The sequence below is a fragment of the Rhinolophus hipposideros genome (genome assembly GCF_964194185.1).
Source record: "Rhinolophus hipposideros genome assembly, chromosome: 10".
In the NCBI taxonomy this organism is placed as follows: domain Eukaryota; kingdom Metazoa; phylum Chordata; class Mammalia; order Chiroptera; family Rhinolophidae; genus Rhinolophus; species Rhinolophus hipposideros.
This window is the reverse complement of record NC_138056.1, coordinates 4040528-4068282: the sequence shown is the minus strand read 5'-3', so window position 1 is coordinate 4068282 and position 27755 is coordinate 4040528. Positions and strand designations below refer to the sequence as shown.

The window sequence follows — 27755 nt, the reverse complement described above, 5'->3', positions numbered from 1 at the left end:
TTCTCAGAAGAAAAGCAAGTATTCCTGAGTGGTAGCAAGACTTCCTTGTTAAACCAGCAGTTGTCAAAAGGCAGTGGCATTTCTTAGGTAGTGTGTGTGTTGGGGGGTGGGTGGGCAACACACGTGGCTGGCCCTGCCCACTCCCCAGTGCTGCCCTCTAAATACAAGGACTCAGGGCAGGAGAGGGCATCACTATCTCTTCTCTGGTGAGTCCCAGAAAGCTTCCCGCTGCTCCGCAATCTCAGCTGTCCCTCTGCCCACCACTGACCATGGCCACCAGGGAGGCAGCCCCCCAATTCCCCCTCCCCTCCCTGGCAGGAATGTGCCCCTGGGTTTACTGTGGGCTTTGGAAATCAGTTTGTGAGTCCTGGTCAGCTCCCCTGCCCCTTACTCTCCTCGGAGCCCAGGCTGCCAGAAACAGAAGTGACTGGAAGTCAGACTGTGCTCTTGAGAACACCCCCCTCCCCCGTCGGTTCCTGAGACCCCTCGCCAAGCCAGGTCTCCCCGCCAGCACCCCTCTAGCAAACCAGGACAGCAATCAGCACCCCAACCTTCCTAAGCAGCCAGCCAGCTGGCCATGACCCTCACGAGGGTGTCCTCCTCATCCATGCAGAGGAAAATGGCTCCCCCTGCAGGGGGCCCGAGCTGTCTGCACAAAAGGTTCCTAAGACTAAAATGCAGGATAGATGTAGGGTAGCATGACCATTAGCATCATTTGTCCTATATCCTGTTCACTGCGGGTGCCTGATGACGTCAGCCACCCTAATATTCCGCTTGGCTGGTGGGGAGAGGGCTGCAGCCCCGGGCTGGCCTGCACCTACAGGCAGGGGCTGCCTGCCTCTGTGTGCCACTGCTGAGGACTTCGGTGACCAGGGAGAGGGGCTCAGGCAAGGTTTTACCTGATGGCCTCATCCCTCTTTAGAAGCCCAGAGGTGCCCTGCCTCTATAGCCCCCGCTGTCTGTGAGCAGTGAGGAGCCCGCTGGGCCTGGCCGGAGCTTACCAAGTATTCTTGGAGCAAGCCAAGGAGGGCCTGTTCCTGCCTGATTTCTCTTCCTGCTGCCCTACCCACCCGCCCACACCTTGAGCACCCCTGGGAGCCTGGGTTGGTCTCTGCTCTGGGCCACCCAGACCCCCCAGGTCCCCAAGAGCTTAACCACTACCTGACCCTGCTCAAAACTGCTGTGTCCTGAACCTGGGAGTCAAGAGAGGGACATCAGCAGGGACCCTTCTAGGCCAGCAACTGCCCACGGATATAGGGAACATCCACACGGGGGTGGGGGGGCGGTGCCCCCTCCTACAGCCCAACAGCCCTCGCTGACTTGCCCCCTTTTAGCAAAACAGGACAGGGGTCTGGGTACCTGAGGGCCAGGAGGAAAAGCTGGGCGCCAGTTTGGAGGCAGGGAGCCCTGGCACTGCCCTGCTGGGCCAGCCAGGACGGAGGCGTGGTCCTTGCCGTCTCCCCGGGTTCCTGACCACGAAGCTCAGTGGCTTTCCAGGCAGGGGAGCACCCTGTTGGGGAGTAGGGACGGGGGCTCATTTCCTCCAGGGCCCAGGGTCTGGGTAACAAGGGTGGGGCTCTCAGCGACCTGGGTCGTGACCTGGGTCGTGAGCTTTTTAGGGCGTCCCGAGGTGGTTTTGGGGTTCTCTGCATGGGCTGATAGAGGCTTTGCTCTCAGGGTGCTGGGTCTCTCCCGCGCGGATCGGGGGTCTCCCTGCCGTCCCAGCCACCCTCACACAGCCCCCCAATACAAGGCCGCCGCGCGGGCCTCGGAGCGCCGCTGGGGAGCCGGGCTGAGGTCACCCCCGCCCCCGTCAGGGCTCGAGCGGGAGGCGGGAACCGCGCCAGTGACGTGGCCGCGCGGCTCCGCACGCGCCGCATAAATACGCCGGTCGCGGCCGCTCTGGGCGCGGACACGTCGAGGGATCCCGGTCGCTGTGCGCTTCCCGCCTCCTTGTCCCCGAGGCCGCGCCATGCGGTGAGCGCTCCCGTCCGACCCGACCCGACGCCACCCGACCGGACGCCCGGACCCTGCGACACCCCGGGATCGGCCGACGCCCCGCCGGGTCTCTGACACCCCGGACCCACCGCCGCTAAGGTACGGCGTCCCCTGTCCCCGCGCTCCCTCTGCAGACGCCCTCCAGCCGACGGACGCGCCCGGGCCGCGGCGCCTCTGCCGCTCGTCCCTTGTCTCCCGCCGGGGCACCGGCTGCCGGGGGCGTCGCAAACCACTGGGTCCTCGTCGCCCTCGGTCGCCCGCACGCTCCCTCCAGGGCAGGGCGGGGTGGGCCCTCCGCCCCGCGCGCGCGGCGCCCCCACCGCCCCTTGCCTTGCAGATGCCCAGAGGTGGCGCCCTCCTGCTCGCCGCCCTGCTCCTCGCCGGGACCCTTTCAGCCGCCCCGGGGCTCGGGTCGCCGGTAAGTGCAGGGCGGGGACAAACGCCCCCGGAGCCGTGTCCCCCCTCAGCGAAGGGGGGCGATCGCATCAGAACCCGACTGGGCGGGGGGTGGGCGCCTCGTGCCAGGGACGGAACACACGGCGGGGCGGGGGCGGGGGCGGGGGCGGGGGCCCTGCGAGCCAGGCTGAGGGCGGGCATCCACGGAGAGCTCCCTCCGTCGGGCCCTCGTGGCATCGCGCCCGCGGCGCCTAGACCGCCCCGCCGCAAACCTGCAGGCCTGAGCACCGCTGTGCCTTCCGGGAGCCTCGGGTAAGTCAGACGCACACCTCCGCGCACGGCCTGGGAGCCGCTGCGATCAACACGTGTCCCAGCCTCGCTTAAAAGCAAGGCCTGGAGATGAGTCTGCGGTCTAGGGCTCCACAAGGAATGATTTCGTAAAGCACGTAGTCCTGTGGTCATGTCAAATGTGGCGTGTTTGGGGGCAAACCTGGAATTGCTGGAAGCTTGCACAAGTACACGCACCATCCTAATTCCTGTGTTATGCCTGCAAAGCCTGGGTGAATGTCATGTAACGTTCACTCTTCCTTTAAGGGTTTGCGTCACTTAAGTTTAGTACGTGAAAGAGTAAGGAGAGTGGGTTTGTAATTTAAGTTCTGTGGTTATTTGAAGTTCGTAACTTCACAGGGACCATGGCTGGCTATACAAACAAGCTGCCCGCGTCAGGCACGCTCTGACCCCCCTTTTCTCCCACTTAAGGTGAAGGAAAAGAGGGGCTGGACTCTGAACAGCGCTGGCTACCTTCTTGGTCCACGTAAGTGACCCAGCACCACCTTCTGAAATGTGTGCCGAAGACTCCAGTGACAGTCAGATAGAGGGAAATGGGGAGGAGGGTGTTTCCTGAGACTTTGAGGGTGGGTTTCCATGTAGGTTAATGATATTTGCCACATCCCTACATGGCACCTGCTCCCACTGCCTACAGGCAGCCCCCACCTGTGGCAGTCCTCCTCCTCCCCCTTCACTCCCCTCACCCACAGCGATGGACTGATTCCTGGGGCCACTGACCCCTCCTGTCCCACCCCTACCCCCCAGCCTTGAGGCTGTGTGGGGGAGGAGACTTAAAGCCCATTGCTTTTCCTTAGAACCATCCACGGGCAGGGAGACTGTGGAGGAGGAGGATTTAGAAATCTCAAAGCCCATCACCCATCCTGCAGCCAGGCAGACCCTCAGCACCCTCTCTCCTGCCTTCCTGCCAGGCTTCCCCTGTTTGCTCCATTCCTCAGGGTTGCCTCCGTCCCCCCACCCCCCTCCCCGTATAAACTACAGGGGGAGTTTAAATAGACTTCCTCCTACTACAATGATTGTTTATCCATCACCTGGAGGGTCCTGAGAGCTGTGTGCTTTAAGAAACTCAGGGAACAGAAATGACAAAAGCTAGATAGGGGTCACAAGCAGATCCGCTGGGCATCTTTGGTCTCAGGTCCCACGCAGTCTTTTCACTGGTTCAAAGGGTGCACGTTTTCCTGAACCCTTTGCAACCCTGAGTTCTGTCACTCAGAAAGCACCTCGTCTGTGCTGTGTGCTGCTGGCCCAAAAGACAAGAGGAACCCTGCAACAAAAATATCTATTCCTGGTACTTTGGAATATTGAGAATATATCAAGATTTCGAATCCTGAGTTAGAAAACAAGTTCGTTTTCACTGTCAAGTTTCTATCTCTGTCAAGTTGGACCACCAGGAGCTGGACATGCAGACTACCCGTCTGTCCAAATTCTTAGTGCTTCCCAGCGTGCCCTTGACTTGACTGCCCACGTAGAAAATGGCGACATAAGGAGCATGTCTGCTGACGACACCCAGTCGTGTATCGGAGGATCAGCTCACCACCATTCTCCCAAATTGAGTACCAAGAACCCTGTCTCTGGAAAAATGAATTCATTTTCTTATGTCTAGCGTTGTAGAAGACACAACCCCGAGGGCAATAGCCAGGAAACCTGAGCTGTCCACGCCCCCCCCCCCACTTCTTTATCTCCTAAATAGCCCCCAATCCAGCCCCTTCTCATCATTCCAGGCCATTTGGTTTACAGCCCTCATTCTTTCTTTCCAGTAGTTTCTTTAGGCATCTCTCTGCTTGCAATCAAGATTCACACCACCCAACACACACACACATACACACGCATGCGCACACATACACTCAGCCTCCCTGCTTCCCTCCCTCCCACCCTCCTTCTTTTCTTCTATCTCCAAGTCTCTCTCTCTTTCCCCTCCCTCCCTCCCCCTCTGTGTTTCTCTCTCACTTCCTGGCTCCGATCCATCTTCCACACAGCTGCCAGAGTGGTCTTTGAAAAATAAACATCTTCTTACATCAGAACTTGAAATTCTTCGGTGGCCTCCCCTTGGTTTCAGGGACACAGGACCAAAGTCCCCGCCGACCCCAACCCCTCTGGAACCCTCCTCGGTGCTTCCTGGGTGCACCAGGCCTGTGTTGCCCCAGGGCCTGTCTGGCTCTGCTGGAGTTTTATGCGTCTGCCCTCTTTCTCTCCCCATTTTGGGCAGGCAGGCTCCTTCTTGGGCCCTGGCACACGTTCTTCCCTCAGGTCCATGGAGCCTGACCTTCCCTCCTCTGGGGTTTCCACGCTGCAGCTCCAGCTTTACAGTCCGGTTCCCTGAACTTTGGGTTATAAGCAGCTGCATGTCCTTTGGGTGTGGGAAGGGTATCACCTTAGTAACGCCATTCAGGGGCTGTCCTCTCTGATCTGCACAGATGCCATTGACAACCACAGGTCATTCCATGACAAGCATGGCCTTGCTGGCAAGCGGGAGCTCCCACCTGAAGACGAAGGGAGGCCAGGTGAGAGGACTTTAATCCCGGGGCTCCGAGTCGCTTCGCTGTCTGTCACCTCCCAGGGCACGCGGGGCAGTGGGACCTTCGGGCTCCAGGCTCCAACAGATGTGCCCCCAACCCACAGCCACAGCTGTCGACTGCCAGAAACAGCAGCAGCAAAACCCGAGAGGCAGAGGCAGCCATAGGGACAGCAGAGAGCCCTTCTAGACGGGGCCTCCAAGAGAAGTGGCCTTGAACCCACTCCTTCCAATGCATGAGCAGGGCCCTGGGCAGGGGGTGGGGGGTGTCTTGGTGAAGGCTTCACGCCCAGGGGTTCACTGACCTCCTGGTGCCCAGGTCCCCGTGGATGGTGCTGTCCTAGGACCCAGATCACCTGTGGTAAGTCATAAACGCGGATCCTTCTGGTTTCTAGGAAGCTTCGACAGGCCACTGCCGGAGGAGGAGAAGGACATTGTGCGCATGATAATCGAGTTTCTGACTTTCTTGCATCTCAGAGGTATGTGACATATGACCGATTTACATTTCCACCTCTTGGAGCTTTGGGCACATAAGAAGCCGATTAAGGAAGGATTCCATAGGCTTCTACGAGGAAGTGACCGAGCAACCCCACATACCTACTGTCACCATTGTTGGCTGGGATTCCAAAGCTGGGAACTGGGACGAGCTACAAAGGGGCTGGGATGGCGGCCGGTCCAGCACTGTCCCTGGAAAGGGTCCTCGGACCAACAGCGCTGCCGGGAAGAGAGAGGGCTTCGGGGTTCAGGTCACACCATGCATTTACTGACATGGTGCCGACCGCAATGCCAGTTTGGCCACAGTACCCAAGCTAGGTTCCCCGTAGGCCATCTTAAACCCTATCTGTCTCATAAGCACGATAAACTAATAGGAGGCCATAGTTCAAATTTCGGGTTTTCTTTTTGCATCTGGGGCAGGCTGAGTTTAAGTCTAATGGCTCTCGATCCTGGATCTAGTATCATCTTCATCCAGTACATGACCAGGTCTCCCTGTGAGCCCCATGTCAACTTTAGCACTTCTGTCTCTGCTTCATGCTTGTCATTCGTTCAAGTCTGGCCTCAGTCAGATAATCTCACAGGTCAAAACCGCCCTGTGGAAGGCATGGCTCTGAGAGTTAACCATGAGGGGTGGTGGGGGACACAGCAGGGAGAGGGGGCTGCTCTTTAGCATCTCTTGTGATGCTCCAAGAGCCATTTGGTTGTCCAGTTTCACACTTCAGTTTTGTTATGAGTTTGGAAAAGTCAAGGCTGATTCTGGTTCTGTCCTGACCCATTTGCTTTCCGTCCCCACTGCGTTGGTTGAAGGACTTCAGGTGGGTGTGGGGAGGGGGAAGACGTGGGGGGAGGAGACTTAAAGCCCATTGCTTTTCCTTAGAACCATCCACGGGCAGGGAGACTGTGGGAGGAGGAGGATTTAGAAATCTCAAAGCCCATCACCAGGTTCCCTCTGTCTGAGCCTAGTGGCGCCTTCGGGGTCCTCCCAGCCGTAGAAAATCTGCTGTTGACTCTCCAGCAAGGAGCAGATGGACTCTTCCAGGGTTTATTTTTTTTCGTTTTGTTTTTTACCGTGTTTTATGTTTTGAATCTTGTAGCATGGAACTTCTTTCATTAGGCCATACCAATTTTTATCACTCAAACAGGAGTTATACTTCCTTAAAGCATGAATTTGAATGTCTGACAGTTTCACATGCATACTAAGTATGAGAATTAAATCATGAAAGGTAAGAAACAGGAAACGTTGGATCTGATTTAGGATTGGAGCCACAGTTATCTCCGGGCAGACGGCCAGGGCTGGCCACCTAAGTGCCCCTTCCCTTTGCAGAGGCTGGGGCCCTGGAACATGTGCTCCCCTCAGCCGTTTCCTCAGAAGACACAGAGCAGTCCTGAGGAAGCCCCGGGGAAATTCGTCAGGTCACATCACGCGGAGACTTTAAGATGACAACTTACGTGGAGTAAACTAGTCCTGTCCTCACTGCTTTGATGCTGTGCTCTTATCATTTAAGATTTTCTCCCTTTGGTAATTATTTTATTTTGAGTGGCAAAATAAAAAATAGCAACTACTTTTGTTGTCTTTTTTCTTCCTTGCGTCTGTCTTGTCACCACTGCCACCAGTGTGTTTTCAAAGATAAAGCTTGATTCTAATCATGTGTGTTGGATACAAGTTTTAGACCCAAATTGTACTAGTGAGAGCGTCTCTGAGATACTTTCCCTTGTCACTGCCCGTCAAGGGAATATGAAGTTATCTTCACATGAAGCCGAGTCTAACATGATCGTGAAGGTAAGTCTGTTACTGAGACAAAAGGACAAAACAGACAAGGGAGCCGATATTCCAGGGAGAATGTCTAAAGCGACTCCAGTCATGGACGCAGAGTTGTTTGGCGCCATGAGTGTGACAAATGATAAGGAGAAAAGGATTGGCCGGCGGGGTGGGGGCTGGGGGTGAGGTGGAGATGGACAGGGTGCAGTATCAGAATTCGTGTGGCTGAGGTAGAAAGGTGAGTGTCCTGAAAATCTTCACTGTTTTGTAGATGGTGACGTGCGTCACGCCAGTGCTGTGTGGGGAGCAGCACGTGGGACCAGCACTCCCACAGGGTGTCTCCTGAGCCGGAGTACAGAGGGCCCAAAAGGTCCTAAAAGAACACAGGCAGAGATGGAAAGCCTCTTACTAAGTTCTGTGACAGACGGGGTTTTGGGGGGCTTACCAGAGCAGGTCTGAGGGGGGTGGGTGCGTAGTTCCATGGCTGCTGCCCTCCAGTGGCTCCCCACTGGCTGTTCCTGAGTGTCGTCTGGGGCCGGGTGGCATTCAGAGTCTGGGGCTGTGCCTTTAGTGCCCCCCCCACCCCGTGATTGCAATACACAGCCAAGTGTGAAGAGCGTCACCGTCTCAGAACCTGCTCCAGGACGAAGTGGACACTAGTGGGGACCCGAGCCGTTGCCTCTCTCTCCCCGCCTCCAACACTCAGGAAGCTTTCTCTCCTTCCATCAGCCATTCCCCAATGTGGATCCACGTCTCCTCCACTTTCCTGTGGTGCTGCGACCCCACGCAGCTCTTCCTCCGTCTGCACACACCTCGTCCAGATGCAGGGTGCCCGGTCCAGCTGAGGGTGAAGCAACAGCAGCCACCCGGCTCTCTAGACAGAGGGCCCATCCTTCACTCCCTGCCCTCGCCACCCTCAGCTTTCCTCTTTCACATTTAATTTTCTTTAGTTCTCACGGAGTGTCTGATTCAGGATGGCCGGATGGGTCTGAATCTGCACTGCTAACAAGTGCCCAGTGACGCCACCGCTGCTGGTCGGGGACTCACCTTGTGCCCTCTCTCCATCCCTGCAGCCCGCAGCCGTCCTGCTGGGTCTCCTCTAGCCTCATCTCCTTCCATCCAGTGGCCATGCACCCCCGTCCCAGCCCCAGCCCTCCCTGCCAGTGCCCTGGTGCGCTGATGTTCAGACCGCCAACTGTTGAGGGAATGAGAAGAGTAGCTACAGACTGGGAGGAAACATCTGCAAAAGACACACGTGGGGGGAGCTGGTTAGCTGAGTTGGTTAGAGCGTGGTGCTGATAACACCAAGGTTGCCGGTTCAGTCCCCACATGGGCCACTGTGAGCTGCGCCCTCCTTAAAAAAAAGGAAAAACAAAGAAAAGACACATGTGATAAAGGACTATTTCCCAAAGTATACAAAGAATTCTTAAAATAATAAGGAAGTGAACAACCCAGTTAGAAATGGGCGAGAGACCTGGGCAGACACCTCACTAAAGAAGCAGCACCAGATGCCAAGTGAAACAAAGCTCCACATCGTATGTCACCAAATTAAGACAATGAGATGTGGCCGCACAACTGTCAGAATGGCCGAAGTCCACAACACAGATACTGCCCCCCGTAGAGACAGCTCCCCCGGCACAGTGAGCAGCTCCTTCCCCACCAGTGTCTTGATTTTCACCTAGACTCCGTTCTCTTAGAGTCTCTAAGTTCTCCATCATTGTTATCTTGGATGAAAGGTACACCTTCAGTTCCCTAAGCCAGTATTTTAACTGACTTCATACAGTAATCTGTCTGTCGTGGCTTTAAGCTGCACCCACCCCGGCGGAGTTTCAGGCATGGTACAGGGATTCGTAAAGGGATAAAGGGCCTCAGAGCCAAGAGGAGGGTTACAAGTAGATTTCTGCTGATAGTCTGCAGTCACAGAAGTTTCTTTCTTAAGGATGGTTCATTTGCTCCCATGTTTCTGTATTGTATACCAGCTTGTGGTTAACTGATGGGAAAGAAAATTTTCAGCATGTGTGGCTGGCTATGGGGACAGAGCCAGGAATGCAGTTTCCAGGCTCTCGTCCTCATGTGGAAACGTGTTGGCTCAGGTAGTAAATGGCCATCAATTGATTGGATGGCCATCAGCTGTGGCTAGTTGGCCGTCAGCTGTAACCAGTGAGCCATTGGCCATTAATATAACTGCTGTGGCTACGCTATAAATATATGTTGGGGGCCGGCCCGCTGGCTCAGGCAGTTGGAGCTCTGTGCTCCTAATGCCGAAGGCTGCCGGTTTGATTCCCACATGGGCCAGTGGGCTCTCAACCACAAGGTTGCTGGTTCAACTCCTCAACTCTGGCAAGGGATGGTGGGCCCCGCCCCCTGCAACTAAGATTGAACACGGCACCTTGAGTTGAGCTGCTGCTGAGCTGCTGCTGAGCTCCCAGATGGCTCATTTGGTTGGAGCACGTCCTCTCAACAACAAGGTTGCCGGTTCGATTCCTCGACTCCCGCAACTAACTATGGCAACTGGACCTGGAGCTGAGCTCCACCCCGCACAACTAAGATTGAAAGGACAACAACTTGACTTGGAAAAGTCCGGGAAGTACACACTGTTCCTCAATAAAGTCCTTTTCCCCTTCCCCAATAAAATCTTTTAAAAAAAATCACAAAGGTGGCCCAAATCATTTAGTAGAGTAGAAAGATATAGGGGGTTAAATTTGCACAACACAGCCAGAAATAAGGACTTACTACTTTTATTTTATGGGTCTTAAGATAGCATTGGCGCCTACCAGAAACAAATCAGGTGCGGTTTTATATCTGTTCAGTCGTCCACGTAACTGCTGCCTCTGGGCCACATCACGTGGCTTCATACACAGCTGTACCTGGCTTTTACTTCGTATTGGATTTCCTAAAAGCTGTTCCGACTTGCTAAATTCCCCACATTGAGAAACCCTGCAGGGATCATGTGCTCCCAGAGGTCTCTGCCTAACTCTCAGGGTTTAGCTCAGAATACCTGGTGTGGGGACAGAGTCCCAGAGAGCAGTTTCCAGGCTCTCGGCCTCACGTGGAAAGGTGCTCGCTGGGGTAGTAGATGGCCATCAGCTGAGACTAGTTGGTTATCAGCTGTTACCGGTTAGCCATTAGCCACTGATATAACTGCCGTGGCTATGTTGGTTGGTTGGTTGGTTGGTTAGCAGAGAAGCAGACGGCAGGCTGCAGATTGTGTGGCTACTGCTCCCTGTGTCTCCAAACCAGCCGCCAGAGAGACTATAGTGGTATGACTCCCCTATCCATGGCTTCGTGGGTGTTCCTTTTTGATCTCACCATGTCCTGCGTTCTGGTGTGGGGAGCGGGACCAGAGACCCTGCATGACAGCTACATCTGGCTGTAGGGACTTTCCAGGCAGCTCGCTGCCTCAGAATAGTGCTGGAGGACCCTGTACGAACCCCCCCCCAGCTACCTTCCACCCCTCCCCCACACCTGCCCTGTGAGGCTCCTGGCACTTAAATGTGCCTGGTGGGAATTCAGATGTGTTCTGAGCGTAGAATACACACTAGATTTTAAAGATTTGGTACATACAAAGAATGTGAACTATCACAATCATTTTTATTTTGATTACATGTTGGAATGATAGTGTTTGGGATATACTGGGTTAAATACATTGGGTAAAAATGAATTTCACCTGTTTCTTTCAGTTTTTTAAATGTATCTACTAGAAAATCTTAACTTGCCTGTGTAGTTGGCAGGCACTGCAATTGGTAGCGCTGACGGCCTGCCCGGAAGGGGTCACAAAGCCTACACCCCCACGTCCCTTCAGTCACTAAGTTAATTACAACAGAAGACATTTGAAAATTTTATTCCTGTTTGCTTTTACAATAGAACAAAAAAAAAAGTCAACTTAATAACTAACCTTACCTGCTGGTTTCTGCAAACTAGTTATTTTAACCATGTTTTACCAACAATAATGTTATAATAATTACAGAGAAGTTAATTGGGTAGTAGACCTTTTCCACATATTCCAACAGAAAGACATAAGAAACTAGATAATTTTCAGTCCCACAGCTCAAGACGCTACTGATGACATCAGGGCCGTGGACCCCGGCTGTCTGCATTTCTCGGAGATCGTAACAGAGACTGACAATTCGTGCGCCTCTAGGGAAATGCCTGCACTCAGAAATTCTTCAGGGTGTTTAGTTCTTTAGAGATTTTAAGTTGTATCTTAGCTGCTCATCTGGAGAATTTCTTGCTAAATAATTTTGAGGGAAAATCACTGTGGCTTTTTATGCAAAGAAGCCTCCAAAGGAAAATTCCCGAAGGAGGACCGAGTCATAGGACTAGGAATCCCTGTGGACCGAGGACTCGTGTCCATCCTGCAGGACCCAAGGTCAGTGCAGGCAGCTCTCCCAGCATCCCACGGGCCCAGACTCCCCACGCTGGTCCAACAGCACCGGTTATGTCGTGCTCCCTGGGGGACTGAGTCCCCTTGTCCCCTGACGCAGGGGGACAGTGGAGCTGTCCTTAACAGTGGAGCTGTTGATGCAGACCCAGGCTCTCCTGCTTAAAACCACCTTCCTCTGTGCAGATTTCCTCCAGAACTTTGGGATGAAATCCACACGCGTTCACTGCTCTCTACTCAATTTTCAACCCTTTGGATTTGAACTCAGTGTGGAGAATCTGCGACAAGCACCTCCCGAATTCCTCTAGGATCACCCGCTGGGCCAGGCTCTCCGAGTGATTCTCCTTCTCTGCCTCTTCTCCTCTAGCCAGCAGGCAGGCGCATGTGGCCTCCACCACCTCCCAGGAGATGCAGGACGGTCGCCTGTCAGAAACAGACCCGAGAAACGCCGTGGTCAATAGCCCCAGTGCTTTTACACACCTGTTACAGCCAAGGGGACACGCCTGTCACGGTATTTTAAAGACTGTCACTGTAACATCTAATGTTGTCTTCATAATACTGGGAACTACTGACTGTGATAATATCAGGATTACTTTTAGAAGAAAAATATAGAGGAAGGAAAACGTCAGCTTCTTGACCTCCCTCTCATGGCAGAGTTTAACTTTTCTCACAATTAGATCCACAAGCAAACCCAGAGGCCTGGGTTACAGTGTCAGCCGTGGGCTGGGCAGGCACAGAAGCAGCAGGACCCTGGATAGACAGGACAAGCCCTGTAGAGAAGCAGCTGTGGCCTGAACTCTCTGTAGTGTCTGGGTGTCCTCCCCGCGGGACACGGGGGCCAGAGGACGCCTGCATGGCCAGGCTCTGAGGACCTTCCTGCCAGGCTCTGAGGACCTTCCTGGGGGTGCATGTCAACACAGCCTCAACCACAGAATGCCGTGAAGCCCTGACTGAGGCTCTGAGAGGCCGCCATACTGTGTCCTCCAGGATCTGCTATGTGCCCCGCTGAGCTCAGGAAGCAGCCGTGGCTTAGCTGCCCAAGCTGTGCTCAAACGGAACGATTTTAGGAAAACTTTATCAAGTATTAAAAAGTGTTGGAGGGGCAGCCAGTTAGCTCAGTTGGTTAGAGCGTGGTGCTCACAGTACCAAAGCTGCCGGTTTGATCCCCTCATGCTCCACTGTGAGCTGCGCCCTCCTTAAAACAAAAAAATAAAAAAGTATTGAATTATGAAAATAGAGAGATAGATGTTGGGACTGATTAAAGTCTCTCTATAAAGAAAACAGGCAAGGGCTTTTGTTGAAGGTGGAAGAACAGTGCTGCCCCCGGGTCAAGAGTCATCGTCACGTTTGGAGACCAGACCCCAGGGCATGGCGCCTCCAGCACCTTCCATCGGACACACACCATCCCGATGGCGGCAATAACATTTTCATATGTCATTTTACAGAAGATGCAGCCACGTGTGGGTACATTTTTACTGATAAAGCTCTCTGCAGGTCCCCATGATGTGCACTTCTGATGTCTAACCAAATAAGCAGGAATTTGGCTTTTCAATGATATTAATTAACTAATGCACCTGGTACTTTACCATGACATGACCCATCCATCACACCAAATGCAAAGACATGTTTTTAAAATGGTGAATCTAGTCCAATATTTAGTAAAATTATTATTCAACGCTTGACACCTAGTAGGATTACCTTAGGGCCTCAAAATCATTAAATGGGAAAATATCCAACTAAAGTGGAACCCATAGTCCCTTTAGTAAGGAAAACAGTGTGTACGGAGAACATCCCAGGGCTGTCACCTCACGTGGTAAGAGTGGCTCAGGCACTTGCTGTCTGGATGTCATGCCCTTGCAGCCTGAGGTCAGTAGCCTGTTGGTAACCCCTACAGGGCCCTCTGCTCCGTGAGGACAAAGGGGCGGAGGTACAGGACAGACAGGACAAAGCAGTGGGGCCCCTCGGGAGGCAGGCGCCTCCTTCCCCACCCTTTCCTCCAGCCCCCACAGACAACCCACTTTCTTCCCTGTGTGTAAATTAACCCTCCTCTCAAATCACCCTCGATTTCCCCTATTAGGAGGGTTAGTTCAGAGAACTTACTTTTCTTTCCTGAATTTTGGTCGTCCTGAAAACTTAGTGGGTGACAAGTGATGGCTGCCTTCAGAACCTCCAATTTCCATGTAGTTTGGCATGGTCATGAGTGTTTTTCGTTCTGGGCTTTCTTCATAATTTTTGCAGCCAATGCATTTGCAAATAGAAGAACACATAATTTTGGCCTGGTAATAGAAAATGCTTCAATAAAATTAGGTTGCCCTACAACTCATCAAAAAACAACACATTCTCTTTGGACCTTAAATAACTCTGCTCATATCTGCATAGTGTGAGCACGCTTAATCTGCAATTTTCAGACCAAAAACAGTCAACGTGAAGAGGAGCAAGTAACTGATATGAAGAGAGCGGGTTGCATGTCCGCACGTGGCCATCATGGCAACACAGTGGGACGGCTGATCCGGGAGGTGGGGGGCCACGTGTGGCTGTGTCTGGTGGGGGTGCTCCCTCCTCCTGGGAACCCAGAGAAGGCTTCATCTGACTGGTTCTGAATGAAGCCTGTGCCAGCTGGGGATAACTCCATGTCCTCCCGCAGTGGTGGGTATTGTGCTGGCTGTGCTATTGCTGAAGACCCGTGGGGGGAGAATCGGAACCGCCTCCCCCACAGCAGGCCTGTGTTGGGTGTTGGAGGGGAGGTTCCTGCTTCCTTGCGGGGTGTGTGACGGGGTTGTTTCCTGCCACATGGCAGTGTGACACTCAGGGGGCTGTCCTGGCTGTGCCCAGCAAGCCTGGGTTCAACCCCTTGCTCACCCCGGCCCTGGGGCACTCTGCACGCTGGCCCTGCCAACCACTGGGGTTTTCAGCCACTGGGGAGTGCCCTCTGTTCACTCCCACTCCACATGCATCTCAAAGGGTATCGGGGTGTTTTCAGCAGGACGCTTTTTGCTTTTCGGGATTTCTAATTACTCTAATGCCAGGACTATAGGACACGTGCACACCACGTGGGCTGGTGCCGGCAGAGGCACGCGGGCTGACTCACTGTCACGACAGCCAGTAAGGGCGCAGGGAAGAGCAGAGAGTGCATCTGAAGACAGTTCCTGTGGGGACGCCAGGGTTTGAACTCTATATCTCTGCAATGGTTTTGACTGTATTTTCAAACTCCTGGCAGGGCGACGTGATGTCTGCTTACTTGGAGCTTTTAATGTGTGTCTCCAGAACCATGAAGACTTGTCTTAAGACTGACCTTCTACGACCATCTTTTAAAAATAAAGTTCACGATACCCCCAAAAGCCCTCAAGCAAAGCAAAGGAGAGCCCTGTAAGGAAGGGTTCTGTGCTGCTCCACTGAAGGGCCGCGGGTTCCCTCCCTGCCTCTCTCCTCTTTTCCTTTAACACAGAGACACAGAAAAGGGAGGCGAGAGAGGGATGAAACTGAAGGAGAAAGCAAGTCTGTCTACAGCCACAGAGTCTGAGAGAAAGAAGCCTTTGTCCAAGAGTCTGTCTGCACCTCGGTTTGTTGGCATCTCTCTGGCAACACAGGCGACTGTCCACTCTGGTCTCTGAGCGGCTGCGAGCCAGGGAGGAGCTGCTCGACCCCGACAGATGTCCTGGGGACATGGCCCCCACTGCCCCCTGAGAGCGTCTTCACTCTGCTCAGGGAGGAAGAGGCCCGGCCGCCTCCGGAAGCCACCACACTGCTGGACTGAGTGTGGCTCCCAGGGCCAGAGCGGAGAGCCACAGTGGTGGGCGGGGCGGCCTCCCCTGGACACGGGTGGGCTCGGCAAAGGCACATGCTCCCAAGGGGACCCTGGGCTAACCGGCTTGATTTGTAAAGCGTAATTTATATTTAAGAAATGAATACAGATGTATGAGTACGCTTCTAGATAGCCTGGAAGAAGAAAACAATTCTAGTTCTCTTTTTAAGTTACAGAAAGCTTTTCTCTTAACGCCACAGTTAGTTAGGCCATCATATTTACCTGTTTTCTCGAATAACACTAGGAAATTTGGCTACTAACCTCATAGCACTCACAGTAATTCTTAAGGCAGCCTGACCGCTTGCAGTTACAGCCTTTGTTATGTCGTGGCTTAACGTCCCCCTGTTTCCCTTTCCCGATTTTTGGCTGGAATGCTTCCGGGTTTCTATCAAGACATGCCTAAGACAGAAAATGCAACACACTCCATCAAGACGTACTTTGTTATCAAGAAATACTGTTCAATCTCATCTGATCTCAGAAGCTAAGCAGGGTCGGGCCTGGTTAGTACTTGGATGGGAGAAATACTGTTCAGCGAAAGGTGTCTCATTTACCTGTCATTTGAACCTACTTGTTCCTTTAACAGAAGCCACAATAAGCGTTGTGTCTCCTCACACAACTAAGAAAATACATGTCCTTGTTTCATTCTAATTCGTTTACACACTTAAAGGTACACTGCAGCCAGTTTCTTCAGGCTTTGCTGTATTTCCCGAGCTTCAAAGTCATACGGATTTATTGTAGAAAATTAATGGTCAGTAAAGATGCCAAGAAAATCGTGTGTCCATGTGAACATACTTTTCCTTCCAGCATTTCTTGGACGCGTTATCCTAGGATGGTTGGGATCCTATACTCTGCCTACAGCTCACATTTATGAAATATTCGCCATGGTCCAGGCATCTTCATATGTGACTTATGTGCATTCTCTTATTTAATCATCAGGGCAACCTTATGAAGAGAATGCTACACCCTGAGGCACCGAGAGAGTAATAACAGATGGACTCCAGTCCTAAGGCTCACGCTGAGCCAGGGTGTCAACCGCTGGGCCACGCACGGCTCAGGCAGCACGCACAGCTCTTTATCCGGCTTGTCTAACATTTTTATGTCTGTAGTTTTTTTATGACAAAGTGATTCAGTGCTCCTTATAAAGATTCAAGCAACACAGAAGTCACCGTGGCAGGTCTTTCCCTCTCCCCTCCCCAGGTTGGCAGCTGGGAGCTGCACCATCCCACACCAGAGACACTGGAAATGGCCGCTGCAGAAGGGCCTTCGGGCAGCAAGGCTGCTCTGCTTGTGCATTTTCACTTCTTACCACAGCACAAGGCCCCTCCGTGCACACGTCTGTGGAGTGCGGTGTCATGAGTTTGAGGGCGTGCGAGCCTGTGGAACCCCAGTCGGGGCAAGTCAGAGGACAGCCCAGCCCCCTGGGGGCTCCCCTCTCGACACACCGCAGTGGGAACCACTGTTCCGACTTGGATCACGTCCGTTGGCCTGCTCTGGGCCTCCATGCATGTGGAGTCCAGCGTGCACCCTGTCTGTGAGGCTCTCCACGCAGCTGCACAGAGCTGTGGTCCTTTCTTGTTCTCTCATGTCTAGTATTCGATTCCATGACACCCCTCAACAGATTCATCCATTCCACCATGGACGGACACGTGGGCTGTTTCCAGTTTGGGGGCTATTTGAATAAAGCCGCCGTGAACATTCCTATACAAGCTTCTGGGAGACATGCACACTCACCTCCACTGGTTCTACTTCTAGAAATAAAACTGCTGGGTCGCAGTACACACAAAGGTTTAGTTCTAGTAGCTACTGCCAAACAATTTCCCAAAGTGGTTGTATTCATTTACATTCCTATCAGCAATGCATAGAATTCCACACTTTTTAAATAAAACTTTTTACACTATTCTCTGTAGATAGTGTCCTTTTCCCCTAAAGAAAATGCTGCTATCCTGAAGGTTAGCTGCATCAGGATTTTTTTCTGTCCTATGGATCTGGCTGTACCAAAGCTGACAAAGATATTTTCAACTGAATTATCTGTAACTCAACAGGGGAATTAAATTATTTTAGAAAAAAGAAACCAACCAACCACGGCAGTCTCAAGCCTACAGGAATTAGAGGGCACCGACTCATATCCCGGAGCAGGTTGAGGCCCAGGCCTAATGTCCTTCCTTCTCTGATTATCATTTGTGTCTACAGGAAGGGACGGAAGCTGTGAGCTCCTGCAGTGAGTCTTCTGCAAGTGGCCGGCAGGGCTGCTACCCCCGGAGGAAGCCCAGAGTCGCCCCTTCATGCAGGAGCCCAGGGAATAAACACTAGACATATGTAACGGCTGAGAGCTCCCACCCAGTTCTCTCTGCACAGCGGACCATCCACACCTCTCTTCAGGCTACACTCTTTGAACTCGGGCTTCTCTGCTACAAATTTCTGAACCCCAAATCAAGACAAAGTGGACATTTGCATGTTCTTAAATTGGGACATTCCAAGACCCGCTGGACTTGTGTAGCCATCCCACACAGGTGGAGGGTGGAGGTCTCCCCCGGCTCCCACTCCCCTCGTGGCCCCTGTCACGGGCCAGTGCCCCACCTTCAGTATCAGTCATATTCAGTGTATATTCTTCAACACTTTGGGTTTTCCCTATAGTGAAATTAGGTATCTCTGGAGACGGTTTTATGAACATCTTGAGCCCTTTTAAACGCTTTTTAAATACATGTATTTAATGGAAAGTTACCTTAATGGCCTTAAACCGTTCGATTTCATGACGTAAATTGTTGCAACAATTATTACAATTGCAGTTGTTGCAGAAGTCCCCACTGGCAAAGCAGTCACAGTACCTGTGAAGAGAAGGACAGTGTGTCAGAGGTGCAGATGGTGTAGCGGGCAAAGAAAACGAGAGGGACAGACAAAAAAATACACACACACACACACACACACACATACACACACACAAACACACAAACACACACGCGCGCGCGCGTGCACGGAAGGAGCCGGCCCGTGTGCTGCAGACAACACAACTTTTATTTAGACAACTCTCTGTTTTTAACGGAAACTAGATCAACTGGGATGATTCTCCAGTGACTACCCCAGAGGACAGAAGCTAGGAAAACCATCGGTTTCATCAGATAGGACTTGGCAAAGCAAAACAATTTCCTGGCAATGTCCCCTGACGTCACGTGTAGCCTGCCCCTGAATGCCACCACTGTGTTCCCAGGAGCACTGTAAGTTGGTAGGTGGAAACACCAAACAATAAAGAGCTCTTTTCCCATCAGCTATCCCAACCCACTCAACACGACTGCAGGTGAGGCCACTTCTCGGCCAGACCCTGACTAGGAGTGACAACTAATGGGACCCAGAGGTGGAACCTGGTCAAGGCTTTACCTTACTTTCATTCCACGTCAGTGTGTGTTGGAAAGAGAGATGAATGGTGGAGGACACACATGTGTGAAAGGGCTGCTATCACTCGTGGTTGTAACACAAGGGTTGTTCATGAACTTGGGTTCGACAGCACAGCACTGTCAGCAGGGCCGCTCTGAGAACGCGTCCACTGTGCCCTGGGCTCTGGAAGTCATCACGACATTACCTGAGGCCGAAGGGCAGTGCCGAGGACGTTCTCTGATGTTTTCCTCAAAGACGCATCAGTGTTTACAGCTAGTAACTGCATCGCGTGCTCCTGTAGGACGCCTGCTCCTACTGTGCTGTACAGACGTGTTGGGGCCTATGCTTTACGTTTCCTCAACTCAGGTAGAAATCCAGTGTCAAGGCAAGGACCACTAATCACCTGCCTGTAACCTGCGCCCAGGAGCGGCTTTGGGACGCTCACCAGCCTCTCCATGGCTTCCGTTTGTGATGAGAGAAGACCTACATTGTTCTCTTCTGAGCTCATGATTCATTGAAAAGAGCCTCAAACTGAGGTTTCTAATATCAGCTCTGCCACCAGCTCCCCATGTTATCGGATACAGTAATTGATCAGTCAGCGTTTCAAGCTGTAAAATGGAAGTCATGGCACCTAACCTACCAGTCTCAAAGGGTTCCCCAGGGAAGCCCTGAAGATCATGTGGGCGGATGGGCTTCCTACAGGGCAGGCGGGCCCCCTACGGGCAGGCAGGCAGGCTGCATGAATGCAGAGACAGCCTCTGTGTCTGGCAAAGTGGTAGACTAGATGTCTGCAGAAACCTTCCTATTATAGAATCCTAAACATGATTCTTTTAATATTTATTATTTTAGGTGTTAAAAAATAATATTTCTAAATGCATGTCAAGTCAAGAGGACAGTAAAGGAGAGCAGAGGTGACAAAGACAAGAAATTGTGACCCCAGAGGGGTGGCTTCTGTAGCTGCCAAGTGTTGTTCTGGGGTATCTGCCAGTCCCTAATGGTCCAGAGCTTGCGTCCAAAGGGGCTGCTCATGCAGGAAGCAGAAGACAAAGTCTGGGCTACAAAAGGTGGTGTTGGATCAGAGACACCCCCACTTAAAGTGTGGAACATTGAAAGGGGACCTGCCCATAAATCTACTCCACACAGGAGAGAGTGGAGATACATCACTCTGTGGCCCACAGCCTGGAGTACAGGGGCAAAATCTGGGAGTTTCTCCTAAGGCTGCCTAACCAGAAGCATGGAGAGAAGGAAAGGAGACAATGACAGGTTTGGAGGCCAGGAATGAGGGGGAGAGAGTTAATTGACAAGCCCGCCCAAGAACGCTGAACCCTGGCCAACAGGAAAGAGCAGAGAGGCAGCTCGGAAGACAGAAAATGGTGGTACCAGGCTGCTCTGAAGTGGAAAAAAGGCGGGTGAGATAAGGACAGAATTGGCTGAGATTCTGTCTCGGCAGCAGTGGGCCCCAGGCTCCTTCCCGCTTCTGGCAGCAGGTGACTGCCTCTCCCTTACGTGGCAAGCCTGAAATCACTCTCCGGGGTAGAACACCTGCAGATTGGGGAACTGTAATGAACTAAAGACCCCAGGTTTCTTCTATTTAGCTCCCAGAGTTCCAGCAGAGACTGGAAAAGCCTCCCTGAGAGCGTTGACTAGCCCAAGAGAAAACAGACAGAGAAAGAGTCTGACACTGAGGTTTCGCAATAAAAGTCTCAGTCATCTCACCACCGTGAGCAAGCCTCACCCATGCACCAAGGGCCGCCAGCCAGCTTAGCCTCCTCCCTAAATGTGAGCAGAGTGACAGCCATAGGTCAGCAGACATTTTAGGAACTCTTCCCACATGAAACAGGCCTAGAAACAGACTGTGCAGAGGGAAAACGGGGTTGGGGGGTGAGGGGAGGTCATCCACAGCTTAGACAGATTAAGAAAAATGACTGCACCCAAGAAACAAGAAAATGATGCCTAAAAAACACTCAGAATATAAAAAGATGTGCAGGGAAATAAAAAAAGTAATCAGAGATGAAAAAGTTAGCAGAAGGTATGCAAACTAGGACAACAGCAAAAGAAGTAAACACAATAAGAGAAAGAAAAACAGGACACCAGGCCAGAAGGTCCAACACTGATGTCATTAGAGTTCCCAAAAGACAGAATTCAAGAATGAAGGGGAGAAAATAATTCAAGAAAATGTCCCAGAACTGAAGGGCATGGGTTTTTAAAGTACCAGGGTCTGCCGAGTGTCAGTCCACCAGATAAATGAGCCCAAAACCAAGACATCCCACTATCAGATTCCAGAATACTGGGAACAAAGAGGAGATTCTACAAGGCTCCAGAAAAAATAAAACAGGTTTTATACAAAGGATCAGGAAAAACAACAGTGTCCAAATTTCAATAGTAACACTGGAAATGAAGAAAATACAGTAAAGCATTCAAAACTCTGAAGGGAAATTCAACTATTTGAAGTTGAATTGAAGTTGGGAACCCAACGAACCCATCCAGAAGGACGGGACGATGGTGGAGACAGACTAAGACGTCTGCGGAAGTGCAAAGTCTGACAACGCTACCTTCCGTGGGTTCTCTCGGGAAGCTGCTGGGGGCTGTCCACACCAGAACCATGCAGTGAGTCAAACGAAGAAGATAAGGGTGCCAGGAGCCCAACGTGAAAAGGTAGCAAAGGGAGCCCTTGGCTTGGTGGTCGGGGTTGGTCCTGGGTGAGGACTGCACAGCAAGCACCCCAGCAGGGCCAGGCCTGGGGAACGGCTTTCTCAAGACAAAGTGACCCAGTACCTGGCATGTCGGAGCATGTGGAGAAGACAGGTACACAACCAGAGAAGGGGTTAGGTTACATTCGTGGCATAGCCATACAAAACTAATTATTAAGTATTAACTCCAGGAAAAAGGTAAAGAAATGTAGGAAAGAGAATCAATCAACAGTGAGTAGTGTTTTCATAGTGATAAATTTTAAGTACTTAATACTGATCTAACCAAATATATCTAAATCTGACTTCTTGTTAGAAATAATGGAAAACAGTAGAATTATGTCTTCGAAGCACTGAGAGAAAAATGGACAATCTAGAATTGTAGTCAAACCACATCTGTTCATCAAGGTCCAGGCCAGATGCATTTCTTTTCTGGCTCTCCATACTTTGCTCGGTGATTTTATTAACTATTGTCCCTCTGCTTTTCTTTCTTTTTTTTTTACTTTACGTTGAAGATTTTAAAATCTGTTTCATCCCACCTGCTCTGTGTCCCACACTCCAGACCCTAAAATCCTCCTTTTTCTCTTCCCCAAACCTCACGACTGTCCACATTTGCTGCTTATCCTTCCTCCTTTCCCATTCAGTCCTTAACCTTCTGCATTCAGATCTTCTCCACCCCACTGACTCTCAAAGGCAATCCACAACCTCCTTACCGGGAAACGGGAGGACCTCTTCCCCGCGCATCAGCTCTGAGCAGCCCGTGATACACTGCGCCCCAGAACCACACTGCGCCCCAGAACCACACTGTGCCCCAGAACCACACTCCCAACTCCCTACCAGACATTTCCACCCCAGCTTAATGTGTCCAGACCTGAACTTCTGATCTTCCCCTTCATCCCTCACCCTGCTCACACTGTGTCCCCCTTGCCATTCGCGGTGTCGTCACCCACCCAGGGACAGAACCCCGGCGTTACGGCTAACCCCGACAGTTACTTTTCTCTCTTTCCCCACATCCAAGGGGTTACCAAGTCTACTGATTCTGCTCAGAAATGTCTTTTTAAAAACTATTTGTGATCCAACAAAATCATATTTGGTGTAGAAATTTCAAACATATAAATAAGCAAAAAAAGAAAAATTGCCACTCCTTAGAATCCCACTCCGTAGAGATGATGATTTGGTGAATATATTTCACACTTTTTTTGTAAACCTATATACACTGAAATAAATATATATTGTTTGATTACATATTATATATAAGCAAAAACAAGGTATTCTATGTACTATCTCAGTGTGCATTTATCACTATCAATATAACATATTGCTTTTATTACTTGTCAATACAAAATTATGAGTGGTTCCCATGTAAATAGATGTACACACAATTTTGATGGCTGCAGAGTACCCCATTTGAAAGCGGCACCATAATTTATTTAATAATTCCACTCACGTTGCTTCACACACTGCGGACTTATACACAGAACTGCACCAGTGCGTGGGCCTCCTTTCTATTCCTGCAACCTGGACCTCCCTCTTTTGCCACAGGACCTTCGCACCTCTCTCTCCTCTGCCAAGAATACACTTACCAACCCACTTTCAATCCACCTCCACCTGATGAGCGCCTCCTCATCCAAGCACCTCTCCTCAGGGAAGCCTTCCCTGACTGTCATATGGGCCAACGCCTCTGTTCTTCCCCATCCCCCCCGTTACTGGTCCTTTGCCACATTTTCCACATTTCCACTCTGACCTTTATTCACATCTGTGTCCCACATTAGACTGTGAGTGCCGAGAGGGCAGGGACGATAGCTATCTTGTTCATTTCTGTCTTCCCTGTTCCTGAAATCACAGGCATTCAAAATATTTGTCAAATGAATGAATAAATGAGTGGGAAAATACATATGCTTGAAATGTCTCTTAAATCTGTTTTTTTCTTTATTACTACCACCCCTGCCTTCATTGAGGTCTTCGTCATCCCTTGTCTACACTGTTGTGACAGCTCCTAACTAATTTACTCACGTCCTCCACTGGGCCATTAGTGCTAATTTCCTAAAACACATGTCAGACAAAAAGAAGCAAGGAAAAAGCAGCAATTGGAAAACACAAAGTAAGGTGGTATTGTGCATTCCTGGTGGGAACGAAAAATGTGCAGCCACTCTGGAAAACACTATGGCGTTTCCTGAAAAATTAAATATAGAATTACCATGTGATCCAGCAATTCCACTTTTAGGTACGTCCCCAAAGAAGTGAAAACAGGGACTCAAACAGATGCGTCTACACCCATGTGCATAGCCGCGTCGCTCACTACTGCCAAAAAGTGGAAACAACCCAAGTGTCCATCAACAGTTGAATGGCTACACAAAATGTGACATACGCATAGGATGGAATATTATTCAGCCTGGAACGGAGTGAAGCACTGACACACACTACAACACGGATAAACCTTGAAAAATTATGCTGAGTGAAAGAAGGCAGACACAAAAGGACAAATATTGTATGATTCCACTGATAGGAGTTACCTGGAATAGACAGATTCAGAGACAGAAAGTAGAACAGAGGTTACCAAGGGTTGGGAGGGGGGTAATGGAGAGGTATTTAAGGGGGACAAAGTTTCGATTTCATGATGATGAAAAAGGTCTGGAAATGGATAGTGGTGTGATGGTTGCACAGCACTGTGAGTGGAATTAATGCCACTGAATTGTACACTGAAAATGGTTAAAATGGTAAATAATAAGCTTATTTTACCACACACACAGAAAAAGCTAGATCCAGAGAAGCAGGTCTGGAATGCTGCTGCTTGAGTGAAGAAAAAAAAAGTTAAAACTTCAAAGAAATAAAGCGTACAAACAAATACACATGTATCAGTAAAGAGACAAAGAATGCAAATGGATTTTAAAAGCCTATTAAAGACATGGGTTATTAGACATGATAGTTTTAGCTCACAGGAGACACAGCTAAAACAAATCTACCACACAGAAACTGTGAAAATAAAGGGTGTTATAAAGTATAATTTTCTAACACTAACCAAAGAAACTTTGGTGTGGTGACATTGACATCAGACAAAAACATAATTTAAATTGAAAAGCAACAGGACACAGAGGTATATGTAACAGCTGATGGAAGACATCACCAAAAAGATACAACAATCATGAATTTATATGCCCTTTATACTACAGATTCAAATATATAAACCAAGATGAAATTACAAGAAAAAGTAGAGAAATTTACAATCATTTAACAGCTGATGGAAGATGTCACCAAAAGGTTATAACAATCATGAATTTATATGCCCTTCATACTATAGATTCAAATATATAAACCAAGATGAAATTACAAGAAAAAGTAGAGAAATTTACAATCATAGTGAGAAGTCTTAACTCACTTCTATCAAAAACAGATAAATCACACAAAATTTAATAAGCATTTAGCAGATTTAAACAACAAAATGAACAAACTTGAGCTATTGGGTAGATTACTACAACCAACACATAGAGAATACATATTTAGTTAATACAGAATATTTTAAAAATCGGTCAAACATTAAGTCATAAAGGAAATCTACATTAATTTCAAATAATTGATTTCATATAGGCCACATTATCTGACCACAGTATAAATTTAATTAACAATAAAAATATAGTTCAAAAAATATATACACATACAAATATATTTGGATGCCTTGAAATGTACATATAAATACCCCATAAGGTGAAGAGAACATTACAATGAAAATTATAAACTATTTCAAGTGAGTGACCATAAAAGTACCTCATAGCAACTCTTGTAGGATGCAGTAAAACAGTACATAGGGGTAATTTATAGCTTTAAATGCACTTCTTTTCTAAAAAAAATCAGAAAATATTAAAAATAAATAAGCATTTACCATAAAAAGATAGTAAAATAGTAAAGGTATAAGGGGGAAAAAGTAAAAATTTATGTGCTTCTGAAACAGGATACAGGAATACAAGTGAGAAAAATCAATATAATCTGAAAAGACTACAAAATAGACAAACCTCTCATGAGACTGATCAAGAAAGAGAAACGGTACAAATAAACAATAGCAGAAATTCAAATTAGAAAATTAGATAATATAAAAGACTATAGCTACACATACAGAAATAATTTTTAAAATAATGTAAGAATATACGAAGGCATTTGAAAATGTAAAGAAAACAATTTTCAAGAAAAATGTAAAACATCAAAATGGACTGAGAAGAAATAGAAAACAATAACAACTAAGGAAAGCAAATGAGTAATCGATCCCCTCCCCCCACCCAACCCCCAAAGACACCAGGTCCAGACAGTTTTACAGGCAAAGTTTTGCCAAACTTAGGTGAACAAATATATCCTACCTTACCCAGACTTTTTCAGAGGCTAGAGCAAAAGAGAGGAGAGGGTGGGTAGGGAAGCCTGCTAATGCATCTTATTAGGTAATACAACACTGACACCAAAACCCAATAAAGAAAATAGAAGAAAGGAAAAGTACAGACCTATCTCACTTGTGAACAAAGATGTGAAAATCCTAAGAAAAATATTCGAACACTAAATCTTGCATTGTGTCCAACAGATAAAATCAGGACGTCATGATCATATTGGGTTCAGTCCCCGGCCTACAAGGCTGGAGTAACATTAGAAAATTGTTGTAATTGATCACACTATAAGATTTAAAGAGGAAAACAATCTGGACATTTCAGTGAGTGCAGAAAAACGTATTTGATAAAATTTACCACTCATTTACAATAGGAATAAAAAAAGAAAGCCTCTTAGGAAACCAGAAGCTGGAGGAGACTTCCGTGACCTGACACGGCACGTGGCAGAGGAGCAAGCTGTTCTGCAGTGTCCACTCGCCCTGCACTGGCCACGGACAGCAGTCTTGTTGCCCCCAGGCTGGATTCCTTCAAGACTACATTTCCCAGCTTGCACCTGGCTACTAGGCTAGGGGTGGGAGTGATTATGGCAATTTCTGATTATACCTTGAAAGGTAGGGAGTGTGCTTTCACCCTCCTCTTTTCTCTTCCCCAAAGAGACTGGATGTGAGGGTGAGAACCGGGGCCGCCTTCTCAGCCCGCAGGATGGAAGGATTCCTGCGGATGCAGAACAAGTGACAAAGAAGGCTGAGGCACAAGCACTGAGGAGCTGCCCCGAGCCCTGGGATGGCCGCAGTTCGAGTCTCTGTTACAGCGTCTGCCCATGTGTTCTATAAAATGCCTCTCAAAAACCAACAGCAAGCATCTTACTCAGGACAGGGCAAGAGAAGTTTGGAAGCATTTCTATTAAAGTCAGGAGCAAGCCAACAACGGTAGGACCAGCACTGCCTGCCGTTCATCACTGTGTGCGTACGTGCAGGTCCCGACCCTGATGAGGAGGCAAGGGAAAGGAAAACCCCAGACAGAGACAGACGCGCACGTTCTCCGAAGCCGTCGTGCACCCTCTAGCCAAACTCAACAATTCCCCACAAAGAAAGTTCCAAATAGTGTAATTCACAATTTAAAAAAATCACAAAATACGTAAGGTAACAAGTCATAATGAGTGAACAATCAAAAGATGTGGACACCAGAATCAGACAGAGACTTTAAATATTAGAGTTATAAGCTACAAAATATAAATTAAGTATTTACTGCTTTAAAACATAAAAGAAGAAATCAAAGTATGAGGAGTAAGGGGCAAGAGACTATAAAGGACCATCCAGATTTGACCTTCTCCCCACAGAATTCTGGTTAATAAACAAGCTGGTTAATCAGAGACAAAAGGCCATTTGAAAAACCAATATTGGAGACGGCTCAATCTATGATCAAAATCTTGATTTAGATTTTATCAGAGTAAAAAAAAAAAAGGTAGGTAATACAACTGCTCACAACAAATCCCACCCAATATCCCAGCAAAACCGGAATTGGAATGGAGGATGCTTAAAAAGCTGAGTTGAGATTTGTTTAGTCAGTATATGAAAGGGATAATTAAAACTGTCCTGAAAAAAATCTATACTCATAACACAGAACCTATTCCATGTGAAATGCCCA

The 27755-nt window shown here is 49.4% G+C and overlaps 2 protein-coding genes across 2 annotated transcripts in view; one reads left to right on the top strand and one right to left on the bottom strand.

Annotated features, from left to right (window-relative positions):
* Positions 1–1908: 1908 nt before the first annotated feature.
* GAL (galanin and GMAP prepropeptide) lies at positions 1909–7308 on the top strand. The gene is made up of 6 exons (XM_081064271.1): positions 1909–2097; positions 2336–2416; positions 3154–3208; positions 5154–5240; positions 5647–5730; positions 7071–7308. Exons 2-6 carry the CDS (start codon positions 2336–2338, stop codon positions 7133–7135), a joined length of 372 nt encoding a protein of 123 aa, XP_080920397.1. The 5' UTR covers positions 1909–2097; the 3' UTR covers positions 7136–7308.
* Positions 7309–11078: 3770 nt separating this feature from the next.
* TESMIN (testis expressed metallothionein like protein) overlaps positions 11079–27755 on the bottom strand; it is a gene marked incomplete at both ends in the record, with an annotated part of 35193 nt that continues 18516 nt past the window's right edge. Inside the window, 4 exons of the mRNA XM_081063723.1 lie at positions 11079–12309; positions 13987–14162; positions 15950–16087; positions 18411–18513. Coding sequence (XP_080919849.1) covers positions 12120–12309; positions 13987–14162; positions 15950–16087; positions 18411–18513 — 607 coding nt within the window. The remainder of the gene's footprint in view (positions 12310–13986; positions 14163–15949; positions 16088–18410; positions 18514–27755) is intronic.